This window comes from Apodemus sylvaticus, chromosome 5 (assembly GCF_947179515.1).
Source record: "Apodemus sylvaticus chromosome 5, mApoSyl1.1, whole genome shotgun sequence".
In the NCBI taxonomy this organism is placed as follows: Eukaryota; Metazoa; Chordata; class Mammalia; order Rodentia; family Muridae; genus Apodemus; species Apodemus sylvaticus.
Window position 1 is genome coordinate 141,605,619 of NC_067476.1, and position 21,716 is coordinate 141,627,334.

Here is a 21,716-nt window from a genome sequence, read left to right on the forward strand (position 1 = left end):
TCTTCCAACAGGGCCACACCTACTCCAACATGGCCACACATCCAAATAGTGCCACTCCCTGGACCAAGCATATACAAATCACCACATGACCCAAGTGGTAGAGCAGCCTGCACAGCAGCCTGGACCTGTTGAAGAGCCTTCTCCTGTTCCAGGTGCTACACAAAGCTGGTAGCTTTCTCAGTCACTTTGTATATGGGCCTGAGTAACCCGAATAGATCTACTAAACGTATTTCTTTCTTGGTGGTAGCCAGGGCCAGGTGTAGTAAGTTATCCTTCTCCTTAGAAGCAGTATCTCTGCATGCCCCACACCACTGAACTCCTAAAAATTTCAATGAAATAGATATGGTCCTTTAATTTTTGTTGGATTTATTTCCCATCTGATATGTATATGTGTTACAAATGAGTGCAAAGTGATTAAACACTATTTATTTATCCATTTTATGCATGAGTACACTGTGCTGGGATTAAAGGCATGCGCCATGCCGCTGACTAGCCGCCTTTTCTGGGTTTTCTAGCTCTGGCTCTTTCTGCTCCTTTCGATGTAGTTGAGCAAACATGGGCTCTTCACGGCGTGTTCACACACACCCTCAATGACTTCTCAAGAACACCCATCATCAAGGTTCTCCCTTCTATTTCCCTGAAACACTCTCATTTTCCGCAGCACTGTTCCACGTATGACAGTCTCTATTTCCAAGTTCCTATCCTATTATATAACTATTTCCTAGTTTGTTTTAAAGATTTACTTATTATATGTAAGTACACTGTAGCTCTCTTCACACACCACAGAAAGAAGGCAACAAATCTTGTGACAGATGGTTGTGAGCCACCATGTGGTTGCTGGGATTTGAACTCAGGACCTTCAGATGAGCAGTCAGTGCTCTTAACTGCTGAGCCATCTCTCTAGACCAACTATTTCCTAGCTATAAAAGCTCCCTGAGGACAGGGAGCCCTTCCTGGTCCTATGAACAGGTGCATCCCAATATCCATGATAAAATGTGTGTCCTGGAAATCCTTTGAATTGTTGGATGAAAAGCAAGTGGACTGAGTGGTCTGAGAAAGGCAAATGGAAGGAAGTCCCCACAGTTCTCTCTCAGACGCTCAAATACTCATGGAATAAGAGGGGAAATGGGAATTTATTTCTCCAATCTTCAAATTAACAAAGTTTAGTGAATTAAACAAGTTATGAGAATAATGGGCAGAGTCATGGATATTTCTACTTATATTAAGTCAAAGGAGAGGAAGGAAGATGAGCCCCCAAAGGAAAAGAGACTTTAATACAATTTGCTGTTCTTCAGCTGAAGTCGATACAAAAAGATGTCTTTAGAAGCCACAAAAAAGGCTAAAATAAAGTTTGTCTATCCCAGTCCGTAATGGCGCCAGTCCAGGTGAGCAGCAAAAGTAATGATTCAAATATGCACAGAGAAGCAGTCTTTGAACCTAGAGCCTTCTTCCCATTCCTCCATCTCCGCATGGGTAGGTACTCCCCCGAGGCAGCAGCAGGGCAGTGCCTACAGGCCCTCAGATAAAAAACGGCCACACTAGGGAAAAGAGCTCCTGAGGAAGAACAGGGAATATGTGCCTACAGAGTAGCCGAGGCTAGGAAAGACACTTCCTTCAATTTCTCACGAGAAAACATTGTGTGGAGTCACAGAGGACCACCTGTAGATCCTGAGGTTCCTGGCTGTGCATGGATCAGTGTGGCCGGAGCAGCCAGGCCAGCACAAAGGCACAGCCCACTCTTCTAATGCTGGGTCCACTTGATGCTCTTGAGGTCAATGCCATCCTGCACCATCTCCCAGAGAGGACTGCCAAAGAGAAAAGGCACTGCGTGGGTGACGGTCACACAGGAAGCAGCAGGCAACACTGCCTCTCAGCCCCGAGCAGTCATTTGCCTCCTGTCCTTGTTGCTTCTTTGCCTTTTGCCCTGGTGAACCCCAATACAAGAGACAAACATGTCTTTTCTAGCTTTTATAAATCCTGCTTGGTCCAAGGCTCTTCCTAACGTCCAGAACCAGGAAGACTTTCTATTATTGCTGTAACCTGGAAGGATGTCTTAGATCTCAGGCCCGAGTGCCCGCCCCTCTTATATAAGAAATGCTACTGAGAAGCTTGTGGGTGATGACCTTCGACCTGACCTACTTTGTGGTGGTGGGAGTGATGGGAGCTATGAAGAGTTCTTTGTTTGCTTCTGCCACTGAAGATGAGAGGTAGAGCCTCGCACACACAAGGCAGCTCTTCTGCTGAGCTTCGGTCTTCCGTGTCCTCAGTTAGTTTTCCTCAGTGTTACGAAATCACGACCTTGCTTTGTTCTTAGAAAAGGACACACAGCACTCTTCCTGCTGCATCCTGTGAGCTATAACGTCAGGAACGCATGCGCATGATCTGGTCTGAGCTTTTAGCCTTCTAGGTAGGTACTACCACTGACCTTTAACCTCAGCCTTGCATTGGTTTTTCAGGGCTGGGGAACAAACCCAGGGCCTTTACTGATGATAGAGATGCAACCTCTATGCTATAAATAGAAATCTAGTTTTTAAAACAAACTCTGAAGAACAAGTAGCCAAGGAGGTCTACTTCCTTGCTTTGTGGAATCTTTACATCCTACAATCCCTTTCCCCTTGAGTTTCTGGCAGTATGAGCAGAGTCTAGGCATCAGCGGAAAGGTGTAAGCAGTCCCGTGTCTTCCACGGAGCCTGCATGCAGTCACACATACCTCATTTCTCGAAGTCGCTTCACATGGTGGATGCACTTCTCCACAGTGTAGTCCACCTCCTCCTCAGTCGTGAAACGGCCGATGCCAAACCTGAGAGAACACAGAAGATCTCTACACCTGGCAGCAGGTTTGCTTTTTAGTTTTTTGACCAATACTCACTGAGAACATACTAAATAAAAGATCAAGAAAGGGTTGGGGATGGGGTTCAGTAGATGAAGTTCCTGCTTAGCACACATGAGGTCCTAAGTTTAATCTCTGTCTGAGTTGGTGGTGCATCTCCAGCCCTTGAGAGGCAGACACAGAGCAAGCAAGGGCATTCTCTGGCTACAGAGTCAGCTGGAAGCCAACCGCGCTGACAAGAGCTACCGGAGCAAAGGAGGAAAACAAGAGATGGGTGAGCCACCTCTCTGGGTAAAGGTTTCTGAGATCACAGCTCAGGACCAGAATCCAGGGTCAAGTTCCTCCATCTGCTCTAGACCTCACAGGCAGAGGAGCTGAGAACAGGACCCAGACATCTTCATCTTCACTGAGATTCAAGAAGGGGGCAGGGACATAGCTCAGCAGGAAGAGTGCTTGCCTATCATGCACGATTACCCCAAACTACATAAACTAGATATGGAGAGCACACTCCTGAAATCTCAGCACTCTGGAGTGAAGACAGGACAGAGTTCAAGACCAGCCTGAATTTCTTTTCTTTTTTTTTTTGGTTCTTTTGGATCTGGTTTTTTTTCAAGACAGGGTTTCTCTGTATAGCCCTGGCTGTCCTGGAACTCACTCGGTAGACCAGACTGGCGTCAAACTCAGAAATCCGCCTGCCTCTGCCTCCCAGAGTGCTGGGATTACAGGCGTGCGCCACCGCCTGGCCTGAATTTCTGAAGAAACCTTAACAAACCAGAAACATACCCACCCCCACATACACCTGCCACACACAAACGCAAACAGAAACACATACACTCTCATACACAAACACACACACACAAACCCCTAAACTCATACACAGATGCCCCCCCCACATACATATACACACACACACACACACACACACACACACACAAGAACATTCCCCATACACACACACTCACAAACACACATTCTTGCACCCATGCACTCTGTCTCTATTGTCTCTCTCTGTCTCTGTCTCTCTGCAGCTGAACTCACTGACCTGATAGAAGAGTGTGCTAAATCCTCATCGGTACCGATTGCTCTGAGGACATAAGAAGGCTCCAATGACGCAGAAGTGCAGGCACTAAGGATGGAGACAAAATTTTACTTTAGTCCATAGGACACACCCTGAAATCATACCACAAGGACAGAAGAAACACAGCCTGGAAATGTCATGGGGTTTGATGATGCCCGTACATCCTGGGATGTAAACCCAGCTTCTCTGGTTAGATAGATAACTTCGTGGACTAAGGACACTGCCAGCCAGAGAGTGAGAGAACAGAAGAACCCACACACTGGACCTGCCAAGCAGCCAGAGAACCTTCTGTGGCCAGGGCGAAAATACACTATGTAAGCCTGGAGGACAGACGAACCCTGGGTGGCTAACATCCAAACTGTTAGCTCAGCCCTACAAAAGACATTCTCAGTTAAGCACAGTGGTGAACACCTTTAATCCCAGCACTCAGGAGGCAGAGGAAGGAGGATCTTGGTCTGTTTAGAGCATTTCAGGATAGATGGCCAGGGCTACATAAGGAGATCTTGTCTCAAAAGGAAATAAAAAAGACACATCTAGGACCTACAAATCACCAATTTCTTTTTTTTTTTTTTTTTTCCAAGACAGGGTTTCTCTGTATAGCCCTGGCTGTCCTTGAACTCACTCTGTAGACCAGGCTGGCCTCGAACTCAGAAATCCACCTGCCTCTGCCTCCCAGAGTGCTGGGATTACAGGCGTGCGCCACCACTGCCCGGGTGCAAATCACCAATTTCTAAGGAGAGCCGCTAAAGGTCACATTAGCCATGGCCATCGCCTAACGCCGGAGCTTTACCGCTTTACCGTGATCAAGAGCTCTGTCCTATCCACAGCAGCAAGCTCAGTGACACATAGGTACCTGACAGGCAAGCTAATGGTACTGCCAGAGGGCCTGTCTAACTCACCTCCCTGAGGACAAGGCAACGTCCTTGAGTGCCATCAGCAGGCTCTCCCCTTCCACATATGCAAAGGAGAGGTTGATACAGCCTAAAGAAAAGAACACATAATGACGGTGCTCTGGGCTTCGGCGTCTGCCAGCATAGAGGCTGAGAGCTGGAGGCAGAGCTGGGGTACGGGGTGGCTACCATGAAGGAGACAGAGCTGGAGACGGGAGCTCAGGGGTACAGTGTACCTACCACGAAGGAGACAAGGACAGACAAAAATACTTTTTTAGCTACAAAATATATTTCAGAAATAAAAACAGAATGGTAGGGTAAGGAGGGGCACCAGGATAGATAGCTCTGTAGGTAAAGCCCTTGTTGCATGCGCCTGGTGACCTGAATTCTGTCTCTGAAACCAATGGGAGAGTGGAAGGAGAAAAGTGACTCCACAAGGGTGTCAAGGAGGGCATCCTCCAGCCTCACATAAATAAAATTTACAAAAAAAACCAGAGCTGGGTGTTGTGGTGCATGCCTTTACTCCCAGAACGTGGGAGGCAGAGGCAAGTGGATCTCTATGCGTTCAAGGCCAGCCTGGTCCACAGAGTGAGCTCTAGGACAGTCATGACTGTACAGAGAAACCCTGCCTCAAAACAACAAAATCAAATAAAGCAAAAAGGAAAGCAGTGGGGGACGGGAAGGATGAGCCGTACCAGGGTAGTGCTGCTTTGGGTCCCCATTCATCACCACATCTGGAAGGTTCTCCATTATCTTCCGGATCAGTCGCTCGGCTAACTTTGAGATCCGCTTATGGTCATACTAAGGAGCAGGCAGGGGAGAACGAAGTGCAGTGACCAGCATCAGCTCAGTATAACGGACTCCAGAAGCCCTTCCCCCTACCCAGGAGTGACGATGTATCATGCAGGCCCTGCTGTTGACCTGCTGTGAGCGGAGACCACTCTATCTCCAGCCCTGGGCTTACTGTCTGGAGTATAAACAGTGCTTAGGAGCTGAACACGGTGTGAACAGCATACAGAAAAATGGACTGTTAACTTCAAGCAGGGCATGCATGGGCTTTGGATCACATCTTTCAGAACAAGGGGCTGCGGTTCCTTGACAAAGCAGACTTTAATTTAATTTAGTGTGTATGCATGCCCATTTTATGTTAACTTACAAGGAACTGAACCCAAGGTCTTGCACATCCCAGGTAAGCACTCTACTACTGATTCAGCCCTTTACTTTCTATTTTGATCCAGAGTCTTGCTATATAGCCCAGGATGGCCTTGACCTGAAAATTATTCTCCTGTCTTAGCCTCCAAGACAACTAGGATTTCAAGCACAGGAGGCCAGCTGCTCAAAGGCAGGATTTCTGTAGACGTCCTCTTCCATCAGAGATCAGACTCATTTATGCTAATGTCACAAACCAGGGGGGGGGGAGTGCTGGGGGCAGGGTTACTGCTCTCCCCAATACTTACCTCCATTTCATGTTGTGCCAATTCACATGCAGCTCCCAGGCCTACCACCAAGGGTGTGGGCACTGTCCCAGACCGCATGCCCCGCTCCTGCCCGCCTCCACTCTGTAGGGCCTCCACACGTACCCGGGGCCTACGGCGGATATAGATAGCACCAACGCCTTGGGAAAGAAAAGTTGTTAGAACAAAAAGAGAAACATAATGAAACAAAAATACTACTTTATAAAAAAAAAAAAAACATTAAAATATTTCAAGTTCTATAGTTAACTTTTTCTAAATTAGAAAATGGAAGGAAAAGGAGAAATGGAAAAAGCATAATTTGTAGCAAAAGTACTCAGTACAATGACGTTACAGCAGGTATACCACATATTAATGACCAAAATAATTTCAAGCAGCTCCCTATACAGGACGACCTGACAGCCCACAACAGAGGACTACTCTTAAGAGCAAAGGACCAGAAATGAGGCAGAGATGGGCAATGGGAACAACTACTGCTCTTAAAGAGGACCCGTGCGTGGTTCTCAGCACCCACGTCACAGAGCTCACAACTATCTGGAACTAAAACTCAGGAGACCCAGGACCCTTCGCTTGGAGACTTTCCAGGCACCTGTCCTTGCTCCACATAATAAAAATAATCAGAAAACTCCCCAATAATAAAAAATAAGGCAGAAGAAGAAGAAGACAGGGAGGAGGAGGAGGGGGGAGGAGGAGGAAGAGGAGGAAGGAGGAGGAAAAAGAGGACGGGGAGGGGCAACAAAAGAAAGTGGGAAAACCCACTAGGGGCTATGGAGATGGCTCAATGGTTTGCTGCTCTTACAAAGGAACCAGGTTCAGTTCCCAGAACCCATGTGCAGCTCACACGGCTATAACTGCAGGCCAGGGGAGTCTGTGCCATCTTCTGGTCTTCATCATTGCCCTCAAACAGTATACTCAGATGCATGGAGGCAAAGCAGTCACACACCTAAAGTAATCTTAAAGAGAGACTGAAACAATGTAGGTGGCATCAAATACATTATGAAAGGTTCCTACGATAACACACCAAGCAACTGTAGAAGACATTGACACTCTTTAATGCTGTCATTGGAAAACTCTAAAATACACTGCTGGGAAACAGTGAGGTCAGGCTTGGTGGCCCAGGCTCACAGTGCAGCACGGGGGGGAGGGGGGGGGAGCCAGCCTTGGGGAAAGTACAAAATCCTAAAGAGAGAGAAAGGGAGGAGGAAGGGCCTCTGTACGTTTTCCTGTGTTTCAGCTTTCTTTTTAGAGTCTCCCGTATTCTAGGGAGACCTAGAACTCAGTATGTAATCAAGAGGAAATGTCTTTCTTTCTCTCCCTCCTTCCATCCCTTCCTTCCTTCTTTTCTTTCTCTTTTAAAGATAGGGACTGTGTAGACACAGAAGTCACTACAGAGACTAGGCTGGCCTTAGACTCACAGAGATATGCTTGTCTACAGAGCATTGGAATTAAAGAATATGGTCCCATGGCTGATATTGGGTTTTATTTTTCAGATGAAGTGCTAGATGAAAAGCAAGATCAGAACATATTTAGTTTAGGTAAAAAGGGGCAGAGGGCAAGTATGGCTGTCCTTATGCATGAATAGACAAACTGTAAAAGGCCACTCAGGCAAGGCCCAGCAGACATCTCTACGGCCCTGTCACCCGTGACTGAGGAGGGAGGAATACAAACCCAAAGGCAGGTGAGACTACGTCTCAGGACCCTCGGGAGTAGTCAACAGGGAGAAAAGAGGTCACACTCAAGTCACATTGTAGAGTCCAAGTTAAGAGCTATAGCAGCAGCTCACAAGACTTAATCACAGCCTGTGAGTAACCTTGGCAGACAGCATGGAGGAGCACATAAAAATATCAGCCTACTTAATGAAATCTGTTTTGTTCTTTGTTTTTATTTATGTCATATGCCTAGTGAGGACCTGAATTAAAAGAACTCTGTTCCCTCAGCCAAATCCATACCTATGTCCCTTTTAAGGACACTGTGAAGAGATCACGAAAGAATGTCAACTACATACACAGCAGCTGTTTGTATCTACAAGGAGGCAAGTGCTTTTGGCTGTTGTTGAATGATCCATCCACAGTCAGGACACTCTGAACGTACAGCCTTCTCAGAGAGCAGGCACAGGCGTCAGAGGTCGTGCTGAGCATGTGGAAGAACAGGCAGGGACTGGTACCTTTAGGGCCGTAGACTTTATGACCACTGATGCTCATGAGATCAATTTTCATGTCATTGACATCAAGTGGGATTTTCCCAACAGCTTGGGCTGCATCAGTATGGAAGTACACCTTTCTGGAACTGCAAATCTTCCCTAAGGAATGACAGAGAAGGAGACACATGGCACAGTGAAGGGAACCTGACATCAGTGTTGCTAGGCACCACAAATAATTTAAGTGACTGATAACATATATATCTATATATGTATATGTACACATACATACATATATGTGTGTATACCTATACATATATATGTATATATATACACATATATACATGTGTGTGCACATGTGTGTGTGTTTGTGTGTGCATGTGTCCTATCTTACTCTTTGGGTTTTTTTTGTTTTTTGTTTTTTGATTTTTTTTTCGAGACAGGGTTTCTCTGTGTAGCCCTGGCTGCCCTGGAACTCACTCTGTAAACCAGGCTGGCCTCGATCTCAGAAATCCACCTGCCTCTGCCTCCCAAGTGCTGGGATCAAAGGTGTGCGCCACCACTGCCCGGCTCCTCTCTTGCCTTTCTACTTTCCTCTTCCCTTCCCCCTCCTTCTCTACCTCCCTCCCAACTCCCAATCTCTTTTCTATTACTCTAAAGATCAAGGGTAGGGGGCTGGAGAGATGGCTCAGTGGGTAAGAGCATCAACTGCTCTTCTGAAGGTCATGAGTTAAAATCCCAGCACCCACATGGTGGCTCATAGCCATCCGTACTAAAGAGATCTGATGCCCTCCTTCAGGTGTCTGAAGACAGCTACAGTGTACTTACGTATAATAAATAAATAATTTAAAAAAAAAATAAAAATTCAAGGGTAAAACACCAAACCACAAATACACATGACATTTTGACTCCCAAGATTCTTCCCACACCTGATTAACTCTGGACTTTTGAATGTAACATCTCCTTTTAAATACTTTTTTATTTAAGAGAGAAAAAGGATATATGAGTTTTTCTTATTATTTTGTTGTCATTTGGAGCAAATGCTAAAATAAAACATAACAGTAGCAGCAGCAGCATGAGCCAGGAAGGGCTCGCAACCCTAAATTCTAAATTCTCAAGTAGGAGCCAGCCAGAAGGTGGGTCTGCAAGGCAGGGAGCTCCTCCCATTGGCCCTCTGGGCTTTTGTGTCAGAACTCTGTGTCCCTGCTCCTTCCATGGACCCCAGGTGACAGGGATCAGGTGAACCCATCATACTCACCTATCTCTGCAATCGGTTGCTTTACGCCAATCTCATTGTTCACAGTCATAATGGAGACCAGGCTGGTGTCTGGCTGGATGACAGCCTCTAGTTCCTAAGAATGTAGGAGTAAAGAGTCTCTATGATGCCAAGAGACAACCTGAGCCGGGCAGTGGTGGCACAAGCCTTTAATCCCAGCACTGGGATAATCCCAGATCACAGGAGATACAGGCAGGAAGAATGTGAATTCAATGCCAGCCTGGGCAACTTGAGATCCTCATAAAAATCCGCAGAGGCAGGCGGATTTCTGAGTTCAAGGCCAGCCTGGTCTACAGAGTGAGTTCCAGACAGCCAGGGCTACACAGAGAAACCCTGTCTTGAAAAACCAAAAAAAACCCAACCAACCAAACAAACAAACAAACAAAAAAAACCAAATAGTAACAGCGGACAAACATGACAACACAGGAGGCTGCGGGCATGGCTCGGCAGCTGTGGGCACGTCTGCTTACCTGGGACCCAGGTTTCATTCCTAGTACACCAAGAAGGATCACAGCTGTCTATAACTCCAGGTCCAGAGTATTGGACAGTTTTTGTTGTTGTTGTTGGTTTTTTTTTTTTTTTTTTTTTGGTTTTTGGTTTTTGGATTTTTTGAGACAGGGTTTCTCTGTGTAGCCCTGGCTGTCCTGAAATCACTTTGTAGACCAGGCCGGCCTCGAACTCAGAAATTCGCCTGCTTCTGCCTCCCAAGTGCTGGGATTAAAGGCGTGTGCCACCACCACTGGGCTGAACAGTTTTTTCTAGTCTCCAAGGGTGCCAGGCACAGACATGCATGCAGGCACAACACCCAAACACAAAAAATAAAAGTTATAGACAAGGCCAAGCCTGGTAGCACATGTGCATAATCCCAGATCACAGGAGATACAGGCAGGAAGAACGTGAATTCAATGCCAGCCTGGGCAACTTGAGACCCTCATAAAAATAAAAAAATGTGGGGGCTGAAGAGATGGCTCAGCTGTTAAAATCACTGGCTGCTCATCCAGAATCCCTGAGTTCAATTCCCAGCACCCACCATGTATAATGGGATCTGATGCCTTCTCTGTCATAGTCATTGTATGTCAACAGAGTATTCACATACATAAATAAGTAAATCTTTAGAAAAGAAAGATGGGCTGAAGAGATGGCTCAGGGGTAGGTAGCAATTGCTGCTGCTGTAGAAGCCCTGAATTGGATTCCCAACACCATACTCATAACCACCTGTAACACCCAGGAACCCATGAAATAAATCTAAAAGGACAAAGAAAACCTCTGTGGGTAGGTATGGCAGCCCATGACCGCAAAACCAATACTTAATAGATTCAGTAAGGAGGATCAGGAGTTCACGGTCACTCAAGTCTATATAGCTACTTCAGGCCAGCCTGAGAGTCCTGAAACACTGTTGCAAAGACAAAAATATAAACCAAAACACAAAACATAAAACACAAAAAACGTATATGAGACCCTAACTAGACCAAATAAACAAAGGCTGATTCCAAGCTGCTACAAAGAGACAGCAATAAAAGCAGTGTAATCACATGAGGACAGACATGGACAAGTACAGAAACCTATACTCAAGCCTTTTCTTTTAGACAGGCACTCACTCTGTAGCCCAGGCTATCCCCAGACTCTGCTGATCCTCTTGTTTGAGTCTCCAGTGCATTGAGTTTAAGAGTGAATTCCCCATATATAGCCTATACTAACATGTTGGCTTTTGCAGTGATAAGAAACATCAATGCAGAGAAGAAAGAGGCCAGAGTTCTCCTGTAATATAAGTCCCTGACATCCTACACGCATGTCCAGTAGCTCTCATACAAACCAGAATCACCAAAAGCACCAAGAGGTGAGTTTTCCATGGAGAACAGTGCACACATAAACACTATCTTCTCTGGCAGGCCTGAGTCATGCTCCACTCTCCCCATTGATCAGCTCCACCAAAAGCTGAAGACTTACAGGATGGAGGCAGGCTCCGCCCATTCTGTCCCTCTGGCCTAGTGGCACTCCTACCTTTAAGTCAATGATCCCACTCTTCTGCACTGGGAGGTAAGTGACCCGAAAGCCCTCAGCTTCCAGAGACCGGCAGGAATCCAGCACACACTTGTGTTCTGTCTGGGTGGTGACCAAGTGTTTTTTCCTTGATCTGTAGAATCTGGCCACACCCTAAGAATTGATGACAATGGAAAAAAAGGGTAACATACTTAGAGGCAGCATTAACATGAATCCCATTTATAAACAGTCTTTCTGTGAGTGTAAGGTCAGGATTGAACCCAGAGCCTCGAATATGCTAAAGACATTTTATGTCAGACCAAGGCCCCACTTGTGTATGTGATACTTTTAACATGAGAAGAAATTATAAAGATAGGCTAATAAAGACTGAAATACCCAGAATTTCAAATGAACATTTATCTTATTAAAAGGAGAAACAAAAAATAGCCAAGTATAGCCCACATACCAATGGTCTCAGCACTAAGGGGCAAGAGGACACCTGCACACTGAGACCATCTTGGTCTACATAGTAAGTTCCAGGCTACTCAGGGCTACTTAGAAAGATCTTGTCTCCAAACAATCAAAGAAACAAAAGGAACCGAGAAAAGTAAGAAAGGAAATCAATGTAGCTGATTGCAATAGCCTGTATGTAGTCCTTGCTACTTTGGGGACTAAGGACAGAGGAACACTTGAACTTATTGACTCATAAACAAACAAACAAACAAATAAATAAATGATGAGCCTGACAACTCCATCCCTACGATGCTTGCTGCACACGCACGAGGACCTCTTGGAGTTGCGTGCTGTGAAGGCTCCTGGGGGCTCATCCGTTTAGAGCACTTGCTGCACTTACAAAGAACCTGGACTCTGGACTTAGCATACACTGGTAATGACAACTGCCATTGACAGGGGATATGACACCCTCTTCTGGCTCTGAGGGCACCTGGCACATAGGTGGCATCCACACATAGACATAGAATAAAAATAAATAAATCTTTTTTTTTTAAGTCTAAATAAATAGGCATAAGGATGGAGCTCTACCCAGAATCCATCTGCATCCCAGTACTGCAGAAGCAGAGGCAGGAGAATGCCAGGGACACCAGCCAGGGACACCAGCCAGGAAGACAGGCCCAGGCAGGGAGCTCCAGTGCCGAGAGGGGGCTGGTGTGGGTGAGCATAATGCCCGAGACTCTCCTGTGGCCTCCAATGTTGGTGGCCTTCACTAGTAAATTCTTTTTTTATATATATTTTCACATCTGGCTCCTGAACGGTTTCGTGCCGTTGATTCTGCAGTCGATGAATCATACTGCCTTACATTTCCATGTTGCTTTCATGTCTGCTTTGCACTACAAACACCGATTAGTTCGGACCTCTCTTCTGTTTTTATTTGAGGGGCGTTCTTTTGGAATAGCATATGCTTCAGGCTTCAGTCTCAATTACCATTCAGGGATTTAGTTTTTTGAGACAGTCTCACTATGTAGCTGAAGAGACAGGAGACACCTCGCATCAAATCCTACATTCTCCTGACCCTGCACGGAGCCGGAATAGTTACCACTCCTCCCCTCATGGGGGAGGGGGGAAGGGTGGCAGGCAGGGGGAGCAGCAACCGCCAGCCTTGGAAACAGACGAAAAGCAGCTTGCCCTAGCCACCACTGAAACTCTCACCCCCTCTTCTGATTAACAACTGACATTCTCCGGTGCAGATGGCTTCTGCCCTTGAAAGAAACAGAAGCCATGCCCTTGAAATGATAACAGCCCATTCTTGGACTATGAAAAAGAGGCAATTATGTGTTCTCAGACAGTTATGGCCAGTTGTAAAAATACACCAGCTTCTCATAGCACAAGTTACTTTCCCCAGGTCAGAAAAGGTCCCTTTCCACTGCATGGTTCATCCCCCTGTCTGAACAAACATTATCAGGTTTGAAGGACAGTATTCCTTTACACTCTCATGTTATGCCAAGGCTTGAAAACCCCACTTGAGGTTTGTCCCATTATAAACCCCCTTCACTTAGACCTGGGGGTTCTCTTCCCTGTCCCATCAGGAAAGTTGGTGGCCGGAGCTCAGGCTTGAATAAAGACCTTGAGCCGGGCGGTGGTAGCACACACTTTAATCCTAGCACTTGGGAGGCAGATGCAGATGGATTTCTGAGTTCGAGGCCAGCCTGGTCTACAGAGTGAGTTCCAGGACATCCAGGGCTATACAGAGAAATCTTGTCTCAAAAAAAATCAACAACAAGAACAAAAAAGAACAAAAAAGAATAAAGACCCTCATGCGATGACAACGGGTTGTGATTCCTCTTTGGGGTTTTTACAATCTGGGCACAACATAGCCATGGAACTCAGAGATCCACCTGCCTCTGCCTAGTGCTAAGATTAAAGCTATGCACCCACACCCAGCTTTGCTAACTATTTATAATAGCTAAGAAATAGAACCAGCTTAGATGTTCATCAACAGATGAATGGATAAAGAAAACACCTGGGCAGTGGTGGCGCATGCCTTTAATCCCAGCACTTGGGAAGCAGAGGCAAGCTGATTTCAGAGTTCGAGGCCAGCCTGGACTACAGGACAGCAAGGGCTATTCAGAGAAACCCAGTCTTGAAAAACCAAAAAAAAAAAAAAGAAGAAGAAGTTACATATACAACACAATTTAATTCATACAGAAAGAAAAATGAAATAATCACATTTGCAGAAAAATAAATGGAATCAGAAATCACTATGTTAAGTAAAATAAGATACAGAAACAAACACTGGGCTTGAATGCTGGCTTAGCACGTGAGGACACTTGCCACTAGCTGACTGCCTGAATCCAATCTTGGGAGCCAACTCACACCAGTTACTGCTGACCCCAACATGTGTGCTGTGCCGCATGCATGCACACATACAAGTTGATTAATTAAAAAACATAAATGCTATTTGCATGTGCATGTGAATATAGATATATGTGTGTTCATAAGTCAAAAAGGTAGAAAGGAGACCATGAGAGGGGAGAAAGATCTTTGTATGTATGTGTCTGTATGTTTGGAGGTCAGAGGACAACATCTGGTAGTCTAGTGTCCGTCTTCAGCGTCCACCTTATTTGGAGCAAGGTCTCTTTGTTGTTTGCTGACATGCAGGCTTCTGGAGAGTCTGCTGCCTCTGCCCCAGTGGGATTACAGATGCAAAGACACACTCTACTGGGCCTGCCTTTACCTGCACTCTGAGGATTTGAACTCTGGTCCTTGCACAGCAAGTGCACTATCCACTGAGCCACCTCCCTGTCTGGAAAGATAATCTTAATGAAGAGAAGGAGAGGCTAATGGACAGTATGTGCCATGAGAGAGTCTGGGGCTGAGCACAGAAGGGGGGCAGAACGGAGCAGGGCAGCTAAGTCAGGGCAAGGCAGAAGGCGAGTGAGTGAGGACCTCGGAGGGAGAGTGGGAGGCATGCGCAGAGTCCTTAATAAAAGCCATTGCTTTGCACACTGATTTTCAACATTTAAGTTTGCTGATCTTGGAAAGGACCTTGCTCAGTTCCCGGTACCTCCACGGCAGTTCACAACCATCTCTAACTCCAGCTCCGGGGGCTCCAACATTTTTCTTTGGCCTCTACAAGTAGCAGGCACACATGGACTGCACATCCTCGCATACAGACAAACACTAATATACACAGAAAAATAAAAATAGTGTCTGGAAGACAGGCATGGCGGCATACACTTTTAATGCCAGCACTCAGGAGGCAGAGGCAGGCAGATCTTCCAGTTCCTCGCATCCAGTTCCGCACATCCTCGCATACAGACAAACACTAATATACACAGAAAAATAAAAATAGTGTCTGGAAGACAGGCATGGCGGCACACACTTTTAATGCCAGCACTCAGGAGGCAGAGGCAGGCAGATCTTTGAGTTCCAGTTTAGCCTGGTCAACAAAGTGAGTTCCAGGACAGCCAGGGTTACACAGAAAGACCCTGTCTGTAAAAAAACAAACAAACAAAAAGATGGTGTGGTAGGGTTTGCGGGAGAGATACTCAACAGTTAAGAGAACAGACTGCTCTTCGGAGAACCTTCGTTCAGTTCCAAATACCCACATGGTAGCACACACCCATGTCTAACTCAAGGCCCAAGGGATCCAACACCCTCTTCTGATCTCCGCAAGCACTGCACACAGTTGGTACATAGACATATATGCAGGCAAAAGCACTCATACACATAAAATAAAAATATCTTAAAAGGATAAATAAAAGAGCTACAAAGTTGGCTTCATAGCTAAGAGCACTTGTTGCTCTTAAAGAAGACCCTGGTTCAATTTCCAGAATTCACATGGCAGCTCACAAAGGTCTAATCAGGTTATTCAACACACTTCTGGCCAGCTTCAGGCAGCAAGTATGCACGTGGTACACTGACATACATGTAAGAAAAATACACAGAAAATTGCAATAAAAATTTAAAGAACACATCCTTAAAACGAAATTGATATCCCATGTACACAAATTATTTTTTAAAAGAAAAAATTTGCCAGGCGGTGGTGGCACATGCCTTTAATCCTAGCACTTGGGAGGCAGAGGCAGGCATAATTCTGAGTTCGAGGTCAGCCTGGTCTACAGAGTGAGTTCAGGACAGCCAGGGCTACACAGACAAACCCTGTCTTTCGTTTTGTTTTGTTTTTGTTTTTTCAAGACAGGGTTTCTCTGTGTAGCCTTGGGTGTCCTGGAACTTACTCTGTAGACCAGGCTGGCTTTGAACTAAGAAATCCTCTGCCTCTGCCTCCCAGAGTGCTGGGATTACAGGTGTGCACCACCACTGCCCGGCTTGTTATTTACTTTTTAAAAAGACTAACATCCTAAAAAAAACCCCAGACTGTTAGAGGTCTAAGAGCCACCTTCCTTCCTAAGCGACGGCCACACTGAACTCAGACCTGAGTGCAGAAGGCTGCGGAAAGCACACCGGATGGCCTGGAGGCAAGGACACGTGCCTGCGGCCTTGAGCTTGACATTCAGAACCTAAGTTAAGGTAGAAGGTGATTTCAGACGCTACAGAGTTAGACGCCATACATTTTTTTTAAGGCAGAGGAAGCACTAGGGAGAAGTGAGTAACTGACTTACAACAACAGAGGGGCACTGATGGCTAAGTCCAAGAAGCCAGAGATAGTGCCTGGCTCCCTCCTGTGTGCTTCTGACCTCCATCTTACCACACGCCCTCCCACGCTAAGGAATATTCCACCACGCAGCAGCTCACCCTGTCTCTTACCTTAACTGCTATGTTGTTTGCTTCAGTGGCTCCACTAGTGAAAATGATCTCCCGAGGATCAGCTCCGATCAGAGATGCTACTTGCTGTAAGCCAAGAGACAGAGATACATCACATCAATGCCTGGGCAGTGAAGGGGCTGCAGATACAACCTGGACAGAGTTTTGGACCAAGAGAAGATCTCCTGCCTCCTACCAACCAACTGCCCACATGGGCACTCTGTGCCTACTAGCTATAACATTGTAGCCTGGCATGAGATAAAAAGGAACTGACAGTCGCAGCTCAGATATTCTATCCTCTCTCCATTCTAAGACAGGCTGACAGTGTCAAATGGAAGGTAGGCATAGTGCCAGACCACTTTAATCCCAGCACTCAGGAGTTTGAGGCCAGCCTGGTCTACACAGTAAGTTCTAAGACAGCCAGGGCTACACAGAGAAACATTGTCTCAAAAACCAAAACAAAACAAACAGAATGTCCAATGCAGTTCAGTTGGTGGAGTGCTTACCTAATATTTATGGAGCCCTGGGTATGATTTCCAGCTCTACACACATCAAGTGTGGAATACACCTGAAATACGTGCACTCAGGAGGCTGCCGTGAATCTAAGACCAGTGTGGGAGACATAGTAAGTTCCAAGCCATCTTAGATGAAAGTGGAAAGCTGGGGCTGGAGAGACCGCTCAGCAGTTAAGAGCAATGACTGTTCTTCCAGAGGTCCTGAGTTCAAATCCCAACAACCACATGGTAGCTCACAACCATCTGTAATGGATCTGATGCCCTCGTCTGGAGTCTCTGAAGACAGCTACAGTGTACTCATATAAATAAAATATGAGACAAAGAGGTTGGGGGCGGGGAACTGGCCTCAACCAGAATAGGGGCCAGTGAGAAGGATCAGTGCGTAAAGGCACTTGTTATAAAAACCTGATGACCTAGGATTTATTCCCTGAGACCCATATGGTAGAAGGAGAGAAACTGCTCAAGGTGCCCTGTGACCTCCACACTGAAAACTCTGGTACATATGTGTACACGTACATGAACACGCACAAACACACACACACACACACACACACATACACACACACACACACACACACGCATGCATGCATGCACACACACATTTGTAATTTTTAAAAATTATTTTTGCTGGGTGTAGTGGTGGACATCATTAATCCAAGCACCCTAGAGGCAGAGGCAGGTGGATCTCTGTGATTTGAGGCCAGCCTGGTCTACAAGGCAAGTTCCAGGAGAGCCAGGGCTATGCAGAGAAATCTTGTCTCATACAAGCAAACAAACAGGCAAGTAAGAAACTGGAAAGATGGCTCTGTGGTGAAGAGCACTTGCTGCTCTTGCAGAGGACCCAGTTTCAGTTCCTAGCACCCACATGGTAGCTCACAACCATCCTTAACTTCTAGTTCCAGGAAATCTGACAGCCTCTGCTAGCTCCACATATGGACGTGGTACCTGTGTCCATAATGATTCAAGTCATTATGTGAAGGTACCCATGAGGTACCCATGGAGGAATCCTGTTGACCCACAAAATGTATTTATTTATTTATTTATTTATTTATTTATTTATTTATTTATTGGTTTTTTTCGAGACAGGGTTTCTCTGTGTAGCCCTGGCTTCCTGGAACTCACTCTGAAGACCAGGCTGGCCTCGAACTCAGAAATCCGCCTGCCTCTGCCTCCCAAGTGCTGGGATTACAGGCGTGCGCCACCACCGCCTGGCCAAAATACATTTTTAAAAATGTATTTATTGGGCTAGAGAGATGGCTCAGTGGTTAAGAGCTCTGACTGCTCTTCCAGAGGGTCTGAGTTCAAATCCCAGCAACCACACATGGTGGCTCACAATCATCCATGATGCGATCTGATGCCCTCTTCTGGAATGTCTGAAGATAGCTATAGTGTACTCACATAATAAATAAATCTTTCCCAAAAAAAAAAGTATTTATTGAACTCTTCCTACATATGTTTTGAGTTATGTGCAAGTGTTAACCTTTACCAGCACTGCCTCATTTAATTCACCCAATGATCTTAAACAGCATGAGATATTTCGCTTTCCACTTGAATGAGGAGGAGTTTAGGCTTTGAGAAATGAGAGGATTTGTCAGAGGTAGTTTACCTAGGGAATATGGGAACTAACTAAAAACGTACAGTCAAACTCCAGAGCAGCTATCTGAGTCTCTTCTAGAAAAACAGCTATTTCCACCTCTAAAGAACGAAATGTCTCTCGGGGACCACTGAACGGATCTTCTCAGAGTGCTTTGCGCTAACCTGGCGAGCACGTTCCACAGCTGCCTCACTCTCCCAGCCATATGCGTGAGTCCGAGAATGTGGGTTCCCATAGTAGTTGACAAGGTATGGGAGCATGGCATCCAGCACCCTGGGATCCTGAACATGAGAAAATAGATTTTTTGAGCCCAAAGTCAATTCAGAACCTGCTCCATCTGCCGATACCTGCCCGCCTTGCTCAGTGTATCTCCAGCCTTTCAGATGCTGTCTGCTTTCTTCAACTTCTTCGAACACTAATCAAACAGCAACCTGAAATCCGCCCACTTCGAAACCACTGGGAATGACAACGTTCCGCCTTTCCCACAAGTAGTTTGTAAGCACTGTCTTTGATTTTTGCGAAAGATTAAGGTCTTATGTAGTTGAATCTGGCCTCAGATTTAGAAGCCTGCCAGGTGTGGTGGTACGTACTTTTAATCACCGCATTTGAGGGGCAGAGGCAGGCAAATCTCAGAGTTGGAGGCCGAGTCTACAGAGGTTGTTCTAGGACAGACAGGGCTCCAGGTATTGAGACCTGGTCTCAAAACACCCCACATAGTACCCAAAATATAAACCAACCAAATAATCCTCCTGCCAGCAAGACTATTTTTTTGGTTTTTTCGAGACAGGGTTTCTCTGTATAGCCCTGGCTGTCCTGGAACTCACTCTGTAGACCAGGCTGGCCTCAAACTCAGAAATCTGCCTGCCTCTGCCTCCCAAGTGCTGGGATTAAAGGTGTGCGCCACCACCCAGCTACCAGGCTCAATTTCTAACACTCACATGACAGCTCATAAAAGGCTATTTAAGTCCAGCCTCTTGCTTCCCCAGACAATGCACTAATCCGGTGCATAAACATCGAAGCAAATACTTGCAAGATAAAAGTAAATGAATAAAAAGGTCTCATATCCCTAGCTAGCCTTGAACTGACAAGTAGCCAAGGATGACCTTAAGATTCTGATTTTACTGCCTCTTTCAAGTATTGGGATTACAGGAGTTCAGATTTATGTGGCACTGGGGATTGAACTCAAGGCTTCCTATATTTCAGGAAAGTCCTCTGCTATTTGAGCTATATATCTGGCCCTAATAACTATTATTATTAGATGATTGTCAAATGCAGGACTTCTATGTCTTTCAGCCCATTTAACACTTTACCAAATTTATACAGTTAATAGAGTAGTCCTAGTAATTCCAGAGCCCATATATTGGATTATTCTTGGCATTTTCTTTTTAAAACACAGTTTTGAGGGTACTGATGAGATGGCTCAGCAGTTAAAGAACACTGACTGCTCTCCCAGAGGTCTTGAGTTCAATTCCCAGAAACCACACGGTGGCTCACAACCATCTGTAATGTGATCCAATGCCTGCTTCTGATATGTCTGAAGGCAGCTACAGTGTACTCATATACGAAAAAATTAAAAACAAAACAACAACATAGGTGTTGTGGCTATGTGGCTCAGGCTGGGCTTAAGCTCACTCAAACTCCCCCATGTCAAATGTCCAGCTCCAAGACCTGAGCATTTGATTTGCTATTAATTATAAAGCCTGCACTGGAAGGATCTGACAAGGTCAGTAGCTACAAAACTAACATCTAAGCCTCCTGATTCCTGGCAGCTCCTTTTTCTAGTACATTTAATGGTTCTCAAGTCTGCAGAAAGGTATACGTTTGGTAAAATTTGTCCTTTAACCTTGCCTCCGTACAAGGAACCCTTTATTCCTTACCAGAGGAGTTGTGGCCTGCAAGTCCATATAGAGAGGTCGCAGCACTGCCTCTGCCTCTGAGGGAACAGCCGAATGGGGGGCATGATCTACAACTGACAACAGAGTGTAGAGTCAAAGTGAGAAAAACCGTGGACCAACGGCACACAAGACAACAGATGGTCAAAGCTTCTTCGAGGCGAACTTAAGGAAGGCTGAGGTCCAGTATCAAAGTAAACAAACAACAACACGCACTGAAAGACATCGAGTTAAGTAATAGACACAGGGTTCTCGCAAGGGGCGCAGACAGCAGCAGGGAGCAATGTTCAAACAACACAGCACCGAGTGGGATGAGCTGTAAAAAGCAAAACCATTTAGAAAAAAAAAGTGAAAAGCGCAGGTCCCTTCAAAGGTTCACGGCTGGAGGAGGCTGGACTAGATAGCATCTTTAAGACTTGGCCAGCAGAGATCTGAAGGTTGAGACTCCGCCTCAAATGAAGTGCAGATGTAAGGTCCATCCTTAAAAAATATGAAACCAGGCGACCGGAAGAGTCTGGGCGATGGAACACGGGGGGGTGGGGGGGGAGGGATAGGATTCGCGACAATGCAGGGCTTAGCAGCACCGAAACAAGGGCTTAGCAGCACCGAAACAAGGGGTTCGTCGCTCCAGACGCCATGGGAGCGGAAAGGAAAGGGAACATACCGCGCAGGCGCAGTCCCCGGGTGGGCACTGAGGACCTTCGCGGGGCCACTGAGGTAGCCGCCAACGACGCCCGCCTCCAAGCGGCTCGGAGCAGCATGTTCCCAGCAACAGAGCACACCGTCCGCCAGGCTTGCAAGTCCTCAGCCCATGCTCCCGGAAGTAACTGCG

At 46.1% G+C, this 21,716-nt stretch overlaps 1 protein-coding gene across 2 annotated transcripts; it reads right to left on the bottom strand.

Annotated features, from left to right (window-relative positions):
- Positions 1-1,114: 1,114 nt before the first annotated feature.
- On the bottom strand, positions 1,115-21,711 carry Nfs1 (NFS1 cysteine desulfurase). 2 transcript variants are annotated; one of them, XM_052184078.1, is made up of 13 exons: positions 21,549-21,711; positions 20,870-20,961; positions 19,157-19,273; positions 16,887-16,970; positions 11,685-11,837; positions 9,666-9,759; positions 8,435-8,569; positions 6,256-6,413; positions 5,494-5,599; positions 4,808-4,889; positions 3,873-3,956; positions 2,711-2,800; positions 1,115-1,805 (listed from the first exon to the last, which is right to left on the bottom strand). In XM_052184078.1, exons 1-13 carry the CDS (start codon positions 21,643-21,645, stop codon positions 1,742-1,744), a joined length of 1,356 nt encoding a protein of 451 aa, XP_052040038.1. In that variant the 5' UTR covers positions 21,646-21,711; the 3' UTR covers positions 1,115-1,741. The 2 variants fall into 2 exon arrangements, with proteins under 2 accessions (XP_052040038.1, XP_052040039.1); XM_052184079.1 differs by lacking the exon at positions 19,157-19,273.
- Positions 21,712-21,716: the final 5 nt, after the last annotated feature.

Excerpts from the sequence above, each read along its gene's own strand:
- Nfs1 (XM_052184078.1), bottom strand. The coding sequence starts at position 21,645 with ATGCTGCTCCGAGCCGCTTGGAGGCGGGCGTCGTTGGCGGCTACCTCA. Across the intron at positions 11,838-16,886 it reads CAAACAACATAGCAGTTAAG|GGTGTGGCCAGATTCTACAG; the intron begins GTAAGAGACAGG and ends ATCAATTCTTAG. Across the intron at positions 4,890-5,493 it reads CCCAAAGCAGCACTACCCTG|GCTGTATCAACCTCTCCTTT; the intron begins GTACGGCTCATC and ends TCTTTTCTTTAG.